Genomic DNA, 20236 nt, shown 5'->3' with positions numbered 1-20236 from the left:
TTTGAGTTCTGACTGGCCGATGGTGATGTGGGGATGATGGAGGACTTCCTGAGGTGCAGGTTGATGGAGAACTTCAGTCTTCTTTAAGCTGACTTCCAGCCCAAAGAGCTCAGCAGCATCTGCAAAGCAGGATGTTAAACGCTGCAGGGCTGCTTCTGTGTGGGCAACAAGGGCAGCGTCATCAGCATAAAGTAGCTCCCGGACAAGATGGTTTAGGGTCTTAGTGTGGGCCTTCAGTCGCCTTAGGTTGAATAGGCTTCCATCAGTACGATATCAAATGTAGATACCGTCCTGATCATCGAGGTCTGCCGTGGCCCTTTGGAGTATCATGCTGAAAAAGACTGTGAATAAGGTAGGAGCGAGAACGCAGCCTTGTTTCACACCATTCTTTATTAAAAAGGGCTCAGAAAGTGTGTTGCCATATCTGACTTGGCCGTGCTGATCCTCATGGAGTGAGATGATCATTTTAAGGAACTTGGGGGGACAACCTAAACGTTCCAAAATCTGCCAAAGACCTTTTCTGCTCACAGTATCGAAAGCCTTGGTGAGGTCGACAAAGGTTACATAGAGACCTTTGTTCTGTTCCCTACACTTCTCTTGCAGTTGTCTGAGAACAAATATCATGTCTGTGGTGCTCCTGTTGGCTCTGAAGCCACACTGAGATTCAGGTAGAATTTCTTCTGCTATAGCGGGTATTAGTCTGTTCAGGAGTATTCTTGCCAAGATTTTGCCAGCAATGGAGAGCAGAGTAATACCACGGTAATTTGAGCAGTCTGATTTAGTACCTTTCTTCTTATACAAGGTGATGATGACTGCATCACGAAGGTCTGAAGGTAGTTCGCCTAGTTCCCAACAGCGCACCACAAACTCATGAAATTTAGCATGGAGTGCTAGGCCCCCATGTTTCCAGATTTCAGGTGGAATTCCATCAACCCCAGCTGCCTTGCCAATTTTCACCTGCTGTATGGCCTTGAGGGTTTCTCCTAAAGAGGGGGCAGTATCCAATTCGTATTTCACCGGTCGTTGTGTGATGGACTGAATTGCTGAGTCTTGGACTACACGGTTGGTACTGAAAAGAGTCTGAAAGTGTTCAGACCATCGATTCAGAATGGAGGTTTTATCTGTCAGAAGCGTTTGACCATCTGCACTGAGTAGTGGGCTATGGACTTGGTATGTAGGCCCGTATGCTGTTTTCAGGGCCTCATAGAATCCTTTGTGATCCCCTGTATCTGCACAAAGTTGAGTTTTTGCAGCTAGATCGGTCCACCACTTGTTCTGGATGTCACGGAGTTTCTGTTGGAGTTTGCTGCATGCAAGACGAAAGGCTGCTTTTCTTGCGGGACAGGATGGCAGTGCAAGGTGTGCTTGGTGGGCAGTTCTCTTCTTCCTCAACAATTCCTGGATTTCTTGATTGTTTTCATCAAACCAGTCTTTGTTCTTCTTGAGGGAGAACCCTAAGGATTCTTCAGAGGATTGCAGGATGCAGCTTTTAATATGATGCCAAATTGAGGCAGACTTCATAAAGAGTGTATATGATAGATAATTTTTGAAACTCACCGTATAAAAAGTTGTTGTGTTTCTTTTCTCAGCGGACATGCACGGGGGGGCGAAACCCCCCTGCATCTCTCTGGTTGTAATAAAAGTGTGCTTTATATAGTTTGTTTGAGGATTTCTTTGAATCAAGAAAAATTTGATACTTCCTACCGCAGTATTCACCACCGTCATTATTTTTGCAACCCTAGGAAATCAGCTTGGAACTCCCAGTATTTGTTGCAGCTTGAGGCCAAGTTGTCCCTAAAAGGATTTTCTTTTAAGGGCTTTAGAAATGCCACTTTCCTCCCGTTTCCCCCCTCTTTTTTAAAAGAAGAAAAATATTTATGGATCGCGAGAAAGTTCTGCGCATGTGTTTGTCTAAAAGCATCTCGAAAGAAAAAAAAAATCTTGAAAAGAAAATGAAGAAGAAAGGAAGGGAGACATTCCTTAATGGAAGCATTGCATGCAAAGAAGGCTGTATCTCTTTAAGGCTCCCCCTGAAACTGGCGATGCACACACAAGGGCTGCCTGTCTGGGTGGTCTTTCTACTTTGGTGAGCTGTTGCTAAGCAGCTAATAATAGACATGTTTGCTGAATAATTTCTACCCTCCTCCAGCCAATCCATCCCGTAGAAACCCAAGCCATCTGACAGCCCCGGGGGCGGGCTTTCAGCTCTTTTTTCCCTCCCTCTCTCTTTCTCTCTCCTCCCCTTCCACCCCTCGTCCTTTTTATCCAAATGGAGAGAGTCCTTTTTTTCTTCTTCACCTCATCTTTTAAGCTGTGGGGCTCCAGCTTCATCCTGCCGCACATACGCCGAGGAAGACCGCCAGGCAGCAGCCTGCCCCTCGCTGCCGGCCAGACAGCGGAGTCTCGCCGGCCCCGCGGCTGGCGGGTAGCGCCCTGGCGCTGAGGCAGTATGGTGCACCGCGGCGAGACAGGTCAACAGCACCCGCAACCCGCCATGTTGCTGCTACGCCGCCGCCGCCGCTGAGTGCCGCCGCGGACAGCAGCTTCCTGGAGGCAGCAACGGCCGGAAGAAGCGGTTTTAACGGGAGCGGAGGCAAGCGCGGCGGCAGCTGGGGCGGGGGAGGGGAGTCGTGCTTGCCCGCCCACTCTCCCTGGGTGCGGGGAGTAGCCGCCAGCACCTTGGGGACCGCACGCGATGTGGCAATGGGAGGTGCAGGGTGAGACTGGTCAGGAGCGGCCGCGGTGGCAGCCATGGCCCAAAGCCCCGCGTGAAGCAGCCGCGCAGCGACGGCGGCGGCAGCAACAGCAGCAGCATCCCGCGGTCTGCAGCGCCGCCAGCTCCCCACGGGCCCCTCTGGCAGCGGCAGCAACATGGCCTCAGCCGTTAACGTATTGGAGCCAGAGACGAGCAGCAGTGCCGTGGGCGGCGGCCACCCCGGCCGGGCGGCGAGTAGCGATAGCGGGAGGCGGCGAAGGACCGGAGCGAACCAGCGCTCCGCGGCACTCGATCGGGAGTATCTGCAGCGACCAAGCTACTGTGATGCGGCTTTCGCCTTGGAGCAGATCTCAAAGGTGCATTCAGTCTCTCAGGCATTGTTTAGAAATGTAGATACGCGCTAGTACTATTATTACGGGGGAGGTGTTTTCTCGTGGGGGGTGCAAGGAAGAGATGGAAATGAAACAGCGACCAATAAAATGCTGGGAAAAAGAGAGAGATGTCTGTGACTCTAGTGCGAGAGTGCTCTCCTTCCCTTCCTTCTTGCATATGCTTTGCCTGGTGTGTGTTTGTGCGGAGGAGCACTCCTCTAGTTAAATTTCCCAGAGGCAGTTTCACCTCCCTCCCGGCCTTCCGGAAAGTTTGTGGCCCGTTCTCGCTTTTCCTCTCCCCTTTCCGCTTCCTTTGCTTCTCTCTATCACTTCGTAGCACTCTGCAACTTCATTAACACCGATCTCTAACCGGAAAAGGGGAGAAAATGAGCGGCTGCTTTCTTGGCAAAAAGTTGTGCTTTTACAAAGTTCTCCACCGAGTGCTGGAAACACGACAACCCTCAGAGAGGGGTTCTCATAGCAGAAAAAGTTTGTAACGTTTCCCTCAGCGTTCGGAGGAAAAGTGAAAGTTGTAAATAAATTGCTACCTTAAATCTTCTGTGCAGGTTGTAGTGAGTCCTCCCGGCTCACTGGCTTTATTGTTAGCGTGGAAACGCCGGAGGTGCAGGAGTGCGCTGGAAGCCCTACTCGGGGAGGGGAAGGGGAACGGTCCCAACCGCTAACCTATGCGAACCAAAAAAATGTTCAAAATAAACAACCTCGAGAAACGATGCCTTTCTGCAAAGAGCATTTCATTTTGTGTAGCAAATTTCTGGGCTTTGTAAAAAGGGGAAAGGCAAAATAAATCTATGTGGCTGCCCTCTTCCGTTCACAAATATTGTTGTAATTTACAGATGGCTGCTCTGCTTCCTAATTAAGATCACACAGTGTCTCCAGACTATGGAAATTAATTTCTTATGATCTTATAGCACTGCTCACCACGTGGATAATGCATTTACTACAAAGTTGTGCTAAGGGCTGGGAATAGGAGAAATGCCAGCAAATTCCTACAAAGTAGTTTTCCTTCACTGTTGACATCCCTCCCCACCATCAGCCCTTTAGAGGTCTAATGAGAATGGGAAAGGGGACTTTTTTTTTATTGACATGCCTGTTGAGATTCATTGACATAGGTTATTTCTCCCCTAGAGCCATGAATCTTGCCAGCACGAATGTGTTGCAACCTAAACTGGTAGTGGTGACTTGAGTGCAAGATAGTGATGGACACACACGCTGTCTCATTTATACAGGTTTTCAACAGTGATGGAATCCCAAACTTGTGTGGTGGTTTAGTAATAGGATGGTTACCAGCAGGTACAAATCTTGGCCTACAGGAATACTTAATGGTGATTGCAAGCTGCTCAGCTCATCCATGGGGTGAAGGCCCTTCATGAAGGACAGCATTATTGTCCTTACTCCAAGGGACACTGTGAGGATATGAGCATTTATGTATAAATAACTGTTCTGCATCTGTTAGTGGTTGGAGGGGGGCTTTCCCCATATGTTCTCTTGGAATAAATGTGCCTTGCCTGTGTTAGTGTCTGCCCCAACCTCTTAACTACTAACCTTTCCTTGCCTTGTAGGGGAAAGCTACTGGAAGAAAAGCACCACTGTGGCTGAGAGCAAAGTTTCAGAGACTGTTATTTAAACTGGGCTGTTACATTCAAAAAAACTGTGGAAAGTTTTTGGTTGTTGGCCTTCTCATATTTGGGGCTTTCGCTGTAGGATTAAGGGCAGCAAATCTTGAAACCAATGTGGAGGAGCTGTGGGTGGAAGGTAAGTTCAAGATCCCCTTTTTTCTGATGCCATCCCTCCCCACATTGCCCCTTTCACCTCAGGAACTGGATGAAAAGAGCTTGAGTGTCAGAGACTTTAAGAATGTGTGCATGTATGTGTGTGTGTGTGTGTATACATATGTATATAATAGGCCTTCTTCATGCTGAGGAGTGTCTGCTGACTGGGCACTGGGCTGGTGGAGGGGAAGCCTACAGAGCACTGTCTATGCCCAATGCTGTGGTGTTTTGTGGGGCTCTGTGAGGCTGGTGAACATGAGAGAGTGCATATAGGTTGGGAAGGGGTGGACAGCAGGGCACATGGCTCTGGTTGACAGATACCACTTCACCACTCAGAAGGCTGCAGGACAGTGGCAGGCCATGAGGAGCACAGCCTAGAGACATGGGTGCCTGTGTGTGTGGTTCTGTTTTTTTAGACAGCTTTCAGTTGTAGGGGAGAAATGTTTGTCTCAAGGTTAAAAAGGAAAAAAAAAGAAAAAGACGACTGCTGAAGTGAAGCCTGGCCTGGCTGGCCCAGAGGCTGTGGCTGGGCAGCCAGGTGTGGGGTAGCTGTGGACACTGCCCTAGGCCAGAGTGGAAGATGTTTTCCAAAACCAGCCAAGAGGTTCACCCATGTTGCCTTTGTGTTGGTAAGCCCCAGTGTAGGAAGATTGCTTTGGTTAAGGAGAAGAAATTGTATTTGGAGGCTGGAGGTTTGTGTGGTTCCTTTAGAAATAGCCCTACCCCAGCATGCAGGCCAGGGAATGTGGAGGGGTGGCTTCCCTTGAGGGCCTGGAGGCAGTCAGCATCACTGTCCTCCTGTCCGGGGGTCTGCTCAGGGTTGCTCTAGTCCGAGAGGCATGACTCCAGGTTGTCACTTTTTGTTTTCAGGGAGAAAATATTATTTATTTAGCATCAGATTCCCTCTTTAATTGTGTTGATGTAAAACCAGACTGATTTTGTCAACAGTGGTAGTGACTCTGGATTTATGTCAAAGTACCTTGCAGCAGAATTTTGCTTATAAGAGTTAATACATAAAACTGCATAAGTAATCGTTAGTAAATACCTCTGTATGTGTGTGTTGAGGATCCCACCCATAGGCAGAGATGTACATTCAGAATCTGTTCTGGTCATTAGGTGCTGCGCACCTTAATTACTAACGTAAACAGTTGTGAACATTCTTTTTTCCTCAACATTTTTTTCTTAATTCCTTGTGAGATTGTTGTGGTAGTTTCTTTTGTCAATTTTTGCTCTTACTTTTTTGTGTCTGCTTTTTTATAAGTGTTTGATAAATAATGCTCTTGTCCCTGAGGTTTATTATCCTGATATTATTGGGGTTCACTTACTAGGAAGGGTAGTCCTATCTTATGCCACCTGCTTTTCCTGACAGTTTAATAAAAGAAACTGCTTGCTGACAATACCTATGTGACTGGCCCAGCAGTAAAAATACAATTCTCAAAGAAAAATCAAAGAATTGTTGAGGTTGGAAGGGATCTCTGCAGGTCATATGTTCCAACCCCCCCTGCTCAAACAGGACCACCTGGAGCTAGTTGCCCATGATGATGTCCAGATGACTTTTGAATATCTCCAAGAAGGGAGATTCCACAAACTAGGCAACCTGTTCCAGTGCTTTCACCCTCACAGTGAAAAAGGGTTTTCTTATGTTCAGATGGAATCTCATATGTTTCAGTTTGTGCCCATTGCCTCTGGTCCTGTCACTGGGCACCACTGAAAAGAGTCTGGCTCTGTGTTCTTTGCACCCTCTCTTCAGGTATTTGTATACATTAGACTGAACAGTCCCATCTCTTTCAGCCTTTCCCCATATGTGAGATGCTTCAGTCAATCCCATCTTCATGGCCCTTTGCTAAACTCTCTCCAGTATGTCCATGTCTCTTGTACTGGGGAGCCCAGAACTGGACACAGTACTCTAGGTGTGGCCTCACCAGTGCTGAATAAAGGGGAAGGGTTACCTCCATTGACCTGCAGTTGGAACTTGCTGCATACAACACAGGACAGTCCATGATCTCCTACAGAGGTCACTATAGAATCATAGAATATCCTGAGTTGGAAGGGACCTACAAGGATCGAGTCCACCTCCTGGCCCTGCACAGGACAGCTCCAAAAATCACACCATGTGCCTGAGAGTGTTGTCCAAACACTTCTTGAACTCTGGCAGGCATGGTGCTGTAACCACTTCTCTGGGGAGCCTGTTCCAGTGCCCAACCACCCTCTCAGTGAAGAACCTTTTCCTAATATCCAATCTAAACCTCCTGACACAGCTTGATGCTGTTCCCTCAGTGTAGAACAGTTGAAAGCCACTTTACTTTCTTGTTCCTTGTGCCACTGCTGTTGAGCAGGAACAGAGGGAATGTAGGTAAGCAGTAGGGCAGGCTGCTGCTGGAGTTGTGGTGCCATGTGGAGGTATTGATGAGTGGTTGGAGGTCTGCTAGTTCCTATGGTTAAGTGGACTCTTCTGTAGAGAATGGGCCTTCCTTTCTCATTATTCCTCAGTAGACACTGAGTTCAGACAACAGTGAACTCCATAGACACTCAAACTTACTTTCAACAGAGAATGCAATGAAGAAAACTCCTCATCCTGATTCCATGTATTTTAATGATTTATTTTTTCTGTGGAAAGAGATAGTCCAAAGGTAGTAATATGCACAGTGCATGCATGTAGCAGTTCTTGACTGATCAATGAATTTAAAGGATATTACTGATGCCAAAACAGTACGACTGCTCAAAGACAGTTTTGAGTCTTTAGGTAGCAAAGGTATTTATTTTGAGCAACGTTGGGGAACTAGGTAGCTGTCGCTGCACAAGCTAGCTCCGAAGTTCTCGGTGAAAAGTCAGGTAATTTATACAGTTTTCATGAGAGATTACAACATCTATACATGCATATTCATTTCATTTCACAATCTAATTATCATATTCATAATAGGCAGAGTTTAGGCAGAGCTTGAGGCGGAGTCATCCTTTTGGGGAGTCCTCTGGTGGTCGTTCTGGCCCTTCAGCCTCAAGAGGGTCGTCCCTTTTATTCCTCTTTGTCATGAACTTTTCAACTTTTCCTGACTAGGTACTGGGAGCTTGCGAAAAAACCCCCCTGATTCAGCTCGTTTATCTCCCCGGATGTCCATTCTATCTAATTCATGACTACTAAGTTGTCCTTTCTGTTATCTTTTCATTAGTACAGATCATACGTAGGCAGAGCTCTCAGAACAGGGTACCACTTGTCCCTTAATATTAATGTTGCATTCCTCAGAGCGAGGGTCTGTAACATCCCCTCAGAACAGAATTCCAGCATCTCAGAACCCTTGCTTGGTTTCATTACATGCAAGTGAATATTTCAGTTATGGATAACTTTTAGGAGGCTCCAAAATATGACAGCTTCCAGGTGTATGAACTGACTGATTCCTTTGTTTAGATTATGCTCCACATCAGATGCCTAGATTAGTGGTGGCTGAACAAAGCTATGGTAAATTTTTGGGGTTTCCACAATGCCATGTTTATATTTCATTAGGATTTCCCCTTCAAAGATGACCTCTCTATGACTTGTTGAAGTTGTGTCCAATGGGATGCTAATTTTACTGAGTGTGCAACTGTTTTCTTTTTGGTGTTTAATGGAATATGTTCTCATCTTGATACTCATGGATTTTTTTGCATGAGTCTTGTTAACATAACAGCGAATTATGCACTTCAACCTGAGCAGTCAGGTAAAACTGTGCTTGCAAAGTTTTCTGCCCCACAGCTAGCTATTTAAGAATATTCTGATTAGTTAAAATACTGTTTTGGTTATAGACCTAGCAGTACTATTACTTGTTAGGCTTTTTCTTCTGTGTACAGAATTAAGTTCAGTCTTCCAGCCTTTGCACAGTGGTTTTTCTCTTCAAAGATGATGATGTGGCTATACATGGTCCTAGCTGATTTTTTTGGAGTTCAATAGGAGCTCAAGTGCAGAATTTTACTGAGCAGTTTATTATTCTTTGTCTACCCCATGTGTCTACCCTACAGTAGTATATATTTTCTTAATGTTCCGTATTTATCTTCAATATGCCTTTGCTTCTCTTTATTTCACTAATTACTCCAGTTTTGTACTATGTAGGAAGTCTTTCCCTATTTGTGATTTTTAGTAACTCTATCTGGGAAAACCCGAAGAAGCCAGTAAAACTCCTTAATGGCTAAGTGACAGTTCTACAGTAGTGTAGTCTCCTGTCAGAGTTTAGAAAGATTTAAAAAAACCACAACTTCTGCTATTACTAGTGGAAACTATGAGTTTATACTGTTGATGCTCTACTGAGGGAGCAGATTTCTGAGATGATGCCTAACAATAGAAAGCTCAGTGATATGGAGTATGATTTAGAATCTCCATCCTTGTAAATATTAAAAACCTGACTGGACACATTCCTGGACAACCTGCTCTAGCTGACCCTGTTTGAGCAGGAGGATTGGACTAGATGATCTCATGAGGTCCCTTTCAACCTAAATGTTTCTGTGATTTCTGTGTACTAAAAATGCATAGTATCTGATAATAGCCACTTTATTTATCTGCCCATTAATCAAGAGGGAGAACAGGAAAATGTTATCTTCTGTTTTGCATGATCTATGCTATTTATTTTTCTATTTATAGTATGCTAAATATGATCCTTGTTCATCCAGTGATGTTGACTTGTAATAATTTTGACCCATTGTGTATTGCAGGGTCTTACTAGAAATAGGTGAAATGGAATTCAGAATTAAAAAAAAAATCTTAATCTTCTTAGCTGTATAAACTTATTTTTTTAAAACAGGAAGGCTTAATAACCATAAATACAATTTACTTGCTTTCCCCTCCCCCCTCATTTTTATTCATCATCACCTCAATTGCTGTAAACATCCTGAAGGGATGTGTGCAGAGGGGAAAGGGGTTATAGGAAGTTATTTGCATGTGATAAATTATATTGAAATAGCTATAGGAATGTAATCTCAATGTAGATCTGAGTGTGGTCTCCTTAGTGAGACAGTCAGAAGAAAAATAAGCTTTAGGAACTCGTTTAACCTCTCCCATCCTGCTGACACTATGATAATGTAAAAAACCATTGCGACTTTAATTTTTTCTTTCTAAGTTACTTTTTTTATAATGGCAAAAAGAGTGCAGTTAATTAAAAGAGATGTTTTCCTGGAGGGTGTTTAATTTGCATTTCCCTTGTTTGATTGTCCACTTGGGCCTGATTTTGTTTTCTTTTGCACTGGACTTATTCTACTGACTTCTTGAGGGGAAGTTACTCCTCATATTCAGAAAAGAAGACCTTGCTGTTTAGAAACTGATGCTGTTTAAGTGGTAAATAATAGAAAATATGATACCCTAGTGCAATTATTAAGACCATGAAGCAAAATAAAACTAAAATGTGTTTCCCATAATGCCTAAAGGTGCTGAGGAAAAAAACTCCGGAGCAGTTAATTGAGGATGAGATAAGGAAAGGGTTTTAATTTATGCCTAGGCATAAGATTACAGGATGCGCGCGCAGGCCGTGTTCAGGTGTTACAATTTATAATACTGTCTGACCAATCCAAGTTTTGTCCATCCCGTTGGTTTTGCCCTGGTCCACCCCCTGGCCCACCCCCTGGGAATTGCGTCTGGGGGCTTTTCTTCATCATCTTCATCATCTTCGGAGCACAAAGGGTACACGGTCACCTAGTTCTTGACTGTGTTCTGTGGTTCAGGCTAAGATATGAGTGTTCTCTAAACAGCATAGGCCTTGCCTTGACAAAAGACTAAACATTTTCTACTGAAATTCAGGGGATATTGATATGGGGAGCATAGAATGGGGTAAGAGGGTTGAGGAATGTGTAAACTAAAGGGTGCTAAAGGATGAAGAATAAGGGCTGCTGCTTCTAAAATCTACTTTTACTACTTAACTACTTATAAAGCTTATAAAATTAGGAAAACAAGAAAAAACCAGATGGACCTTACGGCATCACCCAGAATCACAGAATGGTTCAGGTTGGAAGGGACCACAGTGGGTCATCTGGTCCAACCTCCCTGCTCAAGCAGGGTTATCCTAGAGCACATTGCACAGGATTGTGTCCAGATTGTTCTTGAATATCTCCAGTGAGGGCAATCTGTCACCTGCACAGGAAAAAAGTTCTTCCTCATATTCAAGTGGAACTTCCTGTGCATCAGTTTCTGACCGTTGCCTCTTGTCCTATTGCCTGGCACCACTGAGCAGAGCCTGCCTTCATCTTCTTGGCACCCTCCCTTCAGATACTGATAGACATTGATGAGGTCCCCTCTCAGACGTCTCTTCTCGAGGCTGAACAGGTCCAGTTCTCTCAGCCTTTCCTCATTAGAAAAGCTCCAGTCCTCTAATCATCTTTGTTGCCCTCTGCTGGACCCACTCCAGGAGCTCCATGTCTCTCTTGTACTGAGGAGCCCAGAACTGGACACAGTGCTCCAGATGCAGCCACTCCAGGGCTGAGTAGAGGGGCAGGATCACCTGCTGGCAATGCTCTTCCTTATGTGCACCCCAGGATACCATTGGCCTTCTTGGCCACAAGGGCCCACTGTTGGCTCATGGACAACTTGTCCACCAGGACCCCCAGGTCCTTCTCCACAGACCTGCTTTCCAGCCAGTCGGCCCCCAGCCTGTACTGGTGCGTGGGAATATTCTTCCCCAGGTACAAGACCCTGCATTTTCCCTTGTTGAATTTTCAGATGGTTCTTCTCTGCCCATCTCTCCAACCTGTCAAGGTCCTTCTGAAGGGCTGCACAGCTCTCTGGGGTATTGGCCACTCCTCCCAGCTTTGTGTCATCAGTGAACTTGCTGAAGTCAAGGTAAACAATGTCCAATGCTCTCCCCTCAACCATCCTGGTAGTTGTTTCATCGTAGAAGGCAATCAGGTTGGTCAAGCATGATTTATCTTTAGTGAACCCATGCTGACTACTCCTGATCACCTTCTTGTCTTCCATGTGGGTAGAGATGGCCTCCAGAGTGAGGCGCTCCATCACCTTTCCAGAGATTAAAGTGAGGCTGACTGGCCGGTAGTTCCCTGGGTCCTCCTTCTTGCCCTTTTTGAAGACTGGGGTGACATTTGCTGGCACTGATTGCCAGAGAGATCAGTGCCTACCCCACTGCTTCCCCTCGTGAGAAAGCTGTATATTGCTATAAGGTCTCCCCTCAGTCTCCTCTTCTCTAGGCTGAACAAGCCAAGTGACCTCAGTCACTCCTCGTATGGTGTACCCTCTAGACCCTTCACTATCTTCGTTGCCCTCCTTTGGATGCTCTCTAATAGCTTTATATCTTTCTTATATTGAGGTGCCCAAAACTGCACACAGTACTCAAGATGAGGCCGCACCAGCGCAGAACAGAGTGGAATAATCACCTCCCTCAACTGGCTGGTGATGCTTTGCCTGATGCACCCCAGGAGACAGTTGGCCCTCCTGGCTGCCAGGGCACACTGCTGACTAATATTCAACTTGTCATTGACCAGGATCCCCAGGTCCCTTGCTGCAGCATCTTGTTCCCCAGTCTGTACAAACATCCAGGGTTTCCCCATCCCAGGTGCAGAATCCGGCACTTGCCCTCGTTAAACTTCATACGGCTGATGATTGCCCAGCCCTCTAATTTGTCGAGGTCTCTCTGCAGGGTCTCTCTGACCTCAAGGGAGTCAACAGCTCCTCCTAATTTTCTATCATTGGCAAATCTGCTTAGTATCACAGAATATGCTCATTTAGAAGGGACCCACAAGGATCATTGAGTCCAACCCTTAGCTCTGCACAGGACCAACCCCAAGAGTTACACCATGTGCCTGAGAGTATCATCCAAATGCTTCTTGAACTCTGGCAGGCTTGGTGCTGTGACCACTTCCCTGGGGAGTCTTCCAGTACCCAACCACCCTCTGGGTGAAGAACCTTTTTCTAATATCCAGCCTTAACCTCCCCTGACACAACTTCAGGCCATTCCCCCAGGTCCTGTCACTGGCCACCACAGAGAAGAGATCACTGCCTGCCCCTCCTCTTCCCCTCACGAGCAAGTGATTGACTGTGATGAGGTCTCCCCTCAGTCTCATCTTCTCCAGGCTGAACAGACCAAGTGACCTCAGCCACTCCTCACACGGCTTCCCCTCAAGGCCCTTCACCATCCTCATTGCCCTCCTTTGGATGCTCTGTAATAGCTTAAATATGTTTCTTATATTGTGGTGCCCAAAACTGCACACAATATTCAAGGTGAGGCTGCACCAGTGCAGAGCAGAGCAGGACAATGACCTCCCTTGACTGACTGGCAAAGCTTTGCCTGATGCCCCCCCCCAGGACATGGTTGGCCCTCCTGGCTGCCAGGGCACTGCTGACTCATATTCAACTTGCCATCTACCCCGACCCCCAGGTCCCTTTCCATGGCACTGCTTTCCAGCATCTCATTCCCCAGTCTGTCTGTACATCTAGGGTTCCCCCATCTCAGGTGCAGAATCCAGTACTTCCCCTTGTTGAACTTCATGTGGTTGGCGATTTCCCAGTCCTCTAATTTGTTGAGGTCTCTCTGCAGGGCCTCCCTGTCTTTGAGGTATTCAACAACTCCTCCCAGTTTTGTATCATCTGCAGCCTTGCTTAGTATCCCTTCTAGTCCTGCTTCCAAGTCATTTATGAAGGTGTTGAAGAGCACAGGGCCTAAGACGGAGCCCTGCGGAACCCCAGTAGTGACAGGTTGCCAGTCTGATGTTACCCCATTCACTATTATCCTCTGTGCTCGACCCGTGAGCCAGTTGCTCACCCATTGCATGACATGTTTATCCATCTGTGTGCTGGACATTTTGTCCTGTGAGAGACAGTATCGAAAGCTTTGCGAAAATCCAAAGAGATTACATTAACTGGCTTCCCTTGATCAACTAGATGGGTTACCCTTTCGTAAAAGGAAATTAAGTTTGACAATCAGGACTTTCCCCTCATGAAGCCATGCTAGCTGTGACCAGTGACTGTGTTGTCCTCCAGGTGTTTTTCAATAACTCCCAGAAGAATCTTCTCCATTACTTTACCAGGCACAAAAGTGAGACTGACAGTCTTCTCGGATGAATCCCATTAGGCCCCATAGACTTATAGGGATCCAGCTGGAGCAGCAGATCCCTCACAACAGCAGGGTCAACTAGAAGTTGATCATTCTCGCAATCATGGGCCTCCAGCTCAGCCACTGGGACCCCCTTAGCCTGTCAACAGGGTTGAAGACAGATGGAAAGAAAGCATTAAACATCCCTGCCTTGACTCTGTCCCTGTTTGTGAGGTGACTATCCTCATCCTGTAACAGGCCTATGTTGTTTCTGCACTGCCTTTTGCTATTAACATGTTAAAAACCCCCTCTTTTTATTGTCCCTTACAGTACTGCCCAGCTTTGACTCCAATTGAGCTTTGGCTGCACAAATTTTCTCCCTCAGTAGCAATCAGCATCACTGTATTCCTCCCATGTCAGCTGACCTTGCTTCCACTGAACATACACCTTTCTTTGCCTTATTTCCAAAAGAAGATCCCTGCTCAACCAAGCTGGCCTTCTGCCTCACCTGCTGGACCTGTTCCTGTGCCCTTAGGAGGTGGTGCTTAAAAAACACCAGTTGTCCCAAGGCCCTGAAATCCCTCTTGATTGCCCTCAGACTTCTCTTTGTTATCTCATCGCTTGAAGAACCCATAGCACATAATAATCAGAGGGTCATACTAGACTGGAGAGTTTCCTATGGCCCCTTACCCATGCTCCAGGGAGGCAGCAGACTTCCCTGTGAGTTGGGTCTGTTCTGCATATTGGGCCTTCAGTTCCCCTCAAAAGGGAGTTGCCTATGATGATTACCCGTCTTTTTTTCTTTGTGAAGCTAGTTGTAATACATGGAGTTGGCTGACTCACCCTAGGCAAGCCTCTAGATGGTCCTTCTTCTACATCATTGTTTTCCTGGCCGTCAGTTTCCGGGGCCTCATACCTGTTCCATAGGGGCACCTGGAAAGGAGAGGGAGCCTGGGAGGGAATTCACCTGCCATCCCGAGCAGGGATCTACCTCCATTCCCCCCATCTCTTAGGTCCCCTCCTGTTTATTGGGGAGACAGTAGGGGATCCTCCACTCCCTGAAGTGCAGTTGGCTGCTACACTTGCCTCAGGGTTGGTAGACAGTGGCTCCATCAGTCAATCTCCTTCTCAGACACCCTGATACTCAACCTTTCCACCTCTTCTTTAAGTTGTACCACCAGGCTGAGCAGATCATTGACCTGCTCACACCTCACACAGATATTGTCTCTGCTGCCTTCTCATACCACTGCCAGGCTCTGTGTGTGTTTCCCTGCACAGATGTGGAGAGAAGAAAGTGTTAGAAATAAATCAGTCCAGAGTGATGTTCTTCACAAGCTGGGGGAGCCTGTGTGTGAAGCTGGGGGCTTCCATTGTGTTCTGCCCCATTTGGCCTCAAGTGAAAAGACAATGAAAGGAGGGCTTGCTGTCAGCTCCACAGAAACTGAGAGAAGGGAGCTGGGGTTAATGTCATGCAAAAAACTGAATGCACTGATAGAGAGCATACATTGCAAGTACTGGCACTGTCTTTATGCGTAATAAACACTTGAAGAAAAGTACCAAGATTAGTGTTTACAGAACCATAGTGCTGTCTACTCTCTTATATGGTTCCGAATCATGGGTCATCTACCGCCACCACCTGCGTCTCCTAGAACACTTCCATCAACGCTGTCTGCGTACAATCCTAAACATCCACTGGTCAGATTATGTGACCAATACATCTGTTCTTGAACAGGCAGCAATCACAAGTATTGAGGCCATGTTGCTGAGAACACAGCTGTGATCGGCAGGGCACGTCTCAAGGATGAAGGACCACCGCCTCCCTAAGATCCTGCTTTATGGTGAACTTGCCACCGGCTGCCGTAAGAGAGGAGCCCTGAAGTAAAGATACAAGGACTCCCTGAAACAACATCTCAGCCTTGGCCATATTGATCATCATAACTGGTCTACTCTGGCCTCCAATTGGGAGGTCTGGAGACACACCATCTATAACGCAACTGTCTCCTTTGAGAACACACACAGGATCACTCTTGAGGAGAAAAGACAACGCAGAAAGAACCGTGTCTTGCAGAATATACCATCTAAGGAGTCTTTCTGCTGTGCCTTTTGCAATCGGATACGTCTATCTCGTATTGGCCTCGTTAGCCACCAGCGTGCCTGTAATAAATGTGGATAGAGCCTTCCTTAATCTTTGTTTGCGAAGCCTAGCCATGATGATGATATGAGATCTTAACTAATTGTACAGAAATTGGTTTAATAAAAATCTCTTGTATTTTGTGTATGCTTGCTACAGCAGGGGCATTTTCCTTCTATTTCTAGAGATTCTAATAATTTTGGGTTTTGTGGCGGTTTGGACCTGGCTCCCTGCCAAGTGCCCAACACCACAACAAAAACTCCCCCCCCAAACCAAGGGGGAAGGAAAAAAAACCAAGAGAACCGAAATAACAGAACTAATGCAATATATATATATCTATTTACATATATTACATTTATATACAGTTACAATACTATATATATATAAAAAGAGAACCCCAAACACCCCCAAAAAGGGAAAAAAAAAGAAAAAAAACAGATATACACAGTCAATAAAGAACTAGCAAACGAAATCTCAATACTTTCCTTGAGAAAAGCAGAAACGTCCCAGCCCACAATCACTGCGTCTCTCCTCTCCAACTCGGGAAGAAGGCAGGGGCCTCTCGACAAACCACAGGCCCACACCTCCACAGCTGGAGGAGCCGCAGGGAGGCTGCTTTCTCCAAGTCCACCGGACGAGAAGAAGGGTTCAACCCCCTCTCCCATTCTATTTATATGTCTGCTTACGTAAAAAATAGGATGGAATACTGGGATATAGGTATTTCCTTGGTTTCGACCTGGTTGCCAGGGAAGGCCTAAAACCAAACCACTACAGGTTTAAAGGGAGAAAAGACAATTTTTGCAATGCGGTAGGATTGGTAGTAAAGTAAAATTATCTGAATGATTAGGCTAGCCAAAAGTAGAAAGTAAAGATTGTTTTGTGGGGTTTGTTTTTTTATTCATTTGTTTAACTTTTTTCCCCAGTTCTTTGTGTTTTAGAATAAACTTAAATATACAGTCACACTGTATCTGACAGGAATCTCTGATTACATTCATACAAAAGGTCAAGAGAAATGGGCCTCTTGACAGATGCAACACTATCTTGGGAGCTGGCGGTCAGTAAGAAATATTGAGATGGTGGAAGCCATGACGGGCGGCAGGTTCAGTGCTGGGGGGAGCGGTGACCTGACCTGTTTGTGTCCAACAGTGAGAGCAGTTCTGCTTCATTGCAAAACCATTTAGAAGGAAGATGCTTAGGCAAGAACAGATGGTTCAGCAAGCAGCTGGTAGGGAATACTTGGAAAAAACTATACCCTGTTTCATAAGACGTTCCTTTCATTTTCCTATATGTTAGTTTTGCTGTCTCCTAAAACATAATTTAGGAACGGGTATCCCCTAAAAGGTTCTAGATAAAGAATTTGTCTTGACTGTTTTCTGCTCCATTAAAAATATGTATTCAGATGTTGTGCTACTCCATATATACAGATTAGATTTGTGCCATTACAGGAGTACAGATGAAAAGGCTTAAAAATGCTGCTTTTAATCACATAGGAAAACAGTTACATATTTGCGGAAAGAGCACTGAGAAGTTAAATGAAAAGTTGGATCTCAAGGGAAACTGATATCTATGGAATAACACAACATACTCTTTAATTTATTACATAGCAGAAGCTCTTAGTCAAGTTAAAGTAAGTTAAAAAATATATGTAAAGTAAATTAAAAGTAAGTTAAAATAATTCAGGACAAGAGGAAATGGCCTCAAGTTGCACCAGGGAAGGTTTATATAGGAAAAAAAATTCATGGAAAGGGTTGTAAAGCATTGGAACAGACTGCCCAGGGAAGTGGTAGAGTCACCATCCCTGGAAGTGTTCAAAAAATGTATGGATATGGCACTTGAGGACATGGTTTAGTGGTGAACATGGTGGAGGTCCTAGGTTGACAGTTGGACTTGATGATCCTAGAGGCCTTTTCCAACCTTAACAATTCTATGATTTTATGATATTCAGATGTTTTAAAATCATTAGGTTTAGACCTTGAAGCCCATTACAGAATTCCTGGAAACTGGTCTAGAGAACAAGTCTTATGAGGACCAGCTGAGGGAACTGGGGTTGTTTAGTCTGGAGAAAAGGAGACTTGGGAGACCTTATCACTCTCTACAATTACCTAAAAGAATGTTGTAACAAGGTGGATGTCAGTTTCTTTTCACAAGTAACAAGTTGTAGAACGAAAGGAAACTGCCTCAAGTTGCACCAGAGGAGGTTTAGATTGGGTATTAGGAAAAATTTCTTTAATGAAAGAGTTGTTAAGCATTGGAACAGGCTGCCCAGGGAAGTGATTGAGTCACCATCCCCGGAGGTATTTAAAAGATGTGTAGATGTGGCACTTAGGGACATGGTTTAGTGGTGAACTTGATAGTGTTAGGTTAACGGTTGGGCTTGATGGTCTTTTCCAGTCAAGATGATTCTATGATTCAATCACTTTCAGTATGATTGGGGATTTTGACCTGCACTTAAGAATGCACAAATATTTTCTTAAATTACAGAAAAGTAAAAAATTGGGCTTTGCTCCTCAGCTAGTGTGTGTAAGTTGTCATAGGACCATGAACTATTAGAGAGTTAGAAGTCTATAGTAGCTGTAGACTTTCTCTGATTTCCAGGAAATATCAGGGTCTGGAGTCCTTTATTTCTTTGCTGCTTCACCCAGAAAAATCCATAGTTAGACTTCACCAAAACCAGCTCACCTCTGACCTGAATGGACCATGTTTTTGAAAGACAGGATACTTCACTCTCCATATCCATTCATTTCTCAGTCTCTTTGTAAATGGTGTCCTGGTTTCATCCAGGACAGGGTTAATTTTTGCAGTAGCGAAGAGGGGGCTTGGCTAGGACCTGGAGGTTATTCTATACCCCCTCACATCATTGCTGGGGGTGGGGGGAAGGGAGTGTCTTCCAAGGAGAAGGGGTTCCTTCTGATTGAGTGTGGCAGGAGTGGTCGGGTAACCCCAGTTCTAGTAAATTGTTCCTATCTCAACCCTTGATTTTTGCCTTTTGTGCCTCCAATTCTCCTCTCCAGCCACCCACAGGGGAGGGGGGAGCAAGCGAGTGGCAGCGTGGTTTGGAGAGTCTCAGTGGGAGCACTAAATTGGAGAGTACCATTCCTAAACCATGACAAATGGTCAACAAGGATACCAATTGTGATGGTGGTTTACTATAATGTGGATACCTGCCCACTAGGAAATGCATTGAGACCAGCAATTCATTTCACATAAGCTACTAAGTAGCGGTCAGATTGTAAACAATTTCACACAATGAAAAAAGTGAGTGGAAAAATCATTGCAGGTAGCAAAAACTTTGTTAGAATATAACCCTCATGCACCTGTGAGATCTGTCCCTAGCACTGTTAGAATGACAGAACATGCATGATAATGGTTTACAATAAGTTGTTAATAAATTCAGAGACTGATCACCTAAACCAAAATCAGTTCTGACTCTACAAGCAAGCGACATTTAAAAAGTTTTAAGATGCATACATACCCATTAGTCCTGTTTCTTGTGCTATTTCTAAGGATGCTTCTCTATTATCTGTTTTTCTGTTAGGAAAAATCAGGTTGCTAACTAATACTGTCTGTGTGCAGAAAAACTATATTCTGTTTCTGACAAAGAACATGATGAGCAGCACACAGAAGCTCAAACATTAAAAGACAGAACTCCTTTGGATGCCTAAAATGAAAAGAACTTTCTGGACAATATTAGTATAGATAAGGTAGAAAACAGTTCTTTTAATAAAGCATTTTCTAGTGCAGCAAATACATAAAAGTGCACGTGAGTGTCCAGGGGTTCTACAATTTTATAGCACTAATCCATCCAATCCGAGAATTACCCACCCCCAGGACCTCCCCAGATCTGCCCCCTGGCATGCCTCCTCAGAGGTCTCAAGACCCCTTTCTTCCTCATCTTCCTCATCTTCCTCCTCCTCACAGCATGCACTGTCTTTGGAGCTCCTCCAAGGTTCCTGGGCCTTCAAGGTTGCTTTGGCTATAATGATATCTTATTATTCTGGTCCAGGTGCATGTCCCAAACAAGATGTGCTTGCTAGAGTCTTTTCCCTTGAAAAGAACATTAAACAAAACCTGAAGAGTTTAGAAAATTCGATATGAAGCATGAGAACAGGGTTTGGTAACTGTCAACTACTATTCTAAAGTGTTAGAACCTATACAGCCATACTAAAAATCCATATTTGCTACAAATCCTAAGAATCTTAAGGCATCACCTTGAGAGCAGGAAGCTTTAAATCAAA

At 45.2% G+C, this 20236-nt stretch overlaps 1 protein-coding gene across 1 annotated transcript in view; it reads left to right on the top strand.

Moving 5' to 3' along the window:
* Positions 1-2866: 2866 nt before the first annotated feature.
* Positions 2867-20236, top strand: part of LOC113981420 (protein patched homolog 1) — an 85955-nt gene continuing 68585 nt past the window's right edge. The window contains exons 1-2 of the mRNA XM_027708796.1: positions 2867-3072; positions 4668-4860. Of these exons, the coding sequence (XP_027564597.1) occupies positions 2872-3072; positions 4668-4860 (394 nt within the window). The 5' untranslated portion in view covers positions 2867-2871. The remainder of the gene's footprint in view (positions 3073-4667; positions 4861-20236) is intronic.

This window comes from Neopelma chrysocephalum, unplaced genomic scaffold, assembly GCF_003984885.1.
Source record: "Neopelma chrysocephalum unplaced genomic scaffold, ASM398488v2 Primary Assembly neopelma1_96537, whole genome shotgun sequence".
Classification (NCBI taxonomy): Eukaryota; Metazoa; Chordata; class Aves; order Passeriformes; family Pipridae; genus Neopelma; species Neopelma chrysocephalum.
This window is presented reverse-complemented; position numbering and strand designations above follow the sequence as displayed.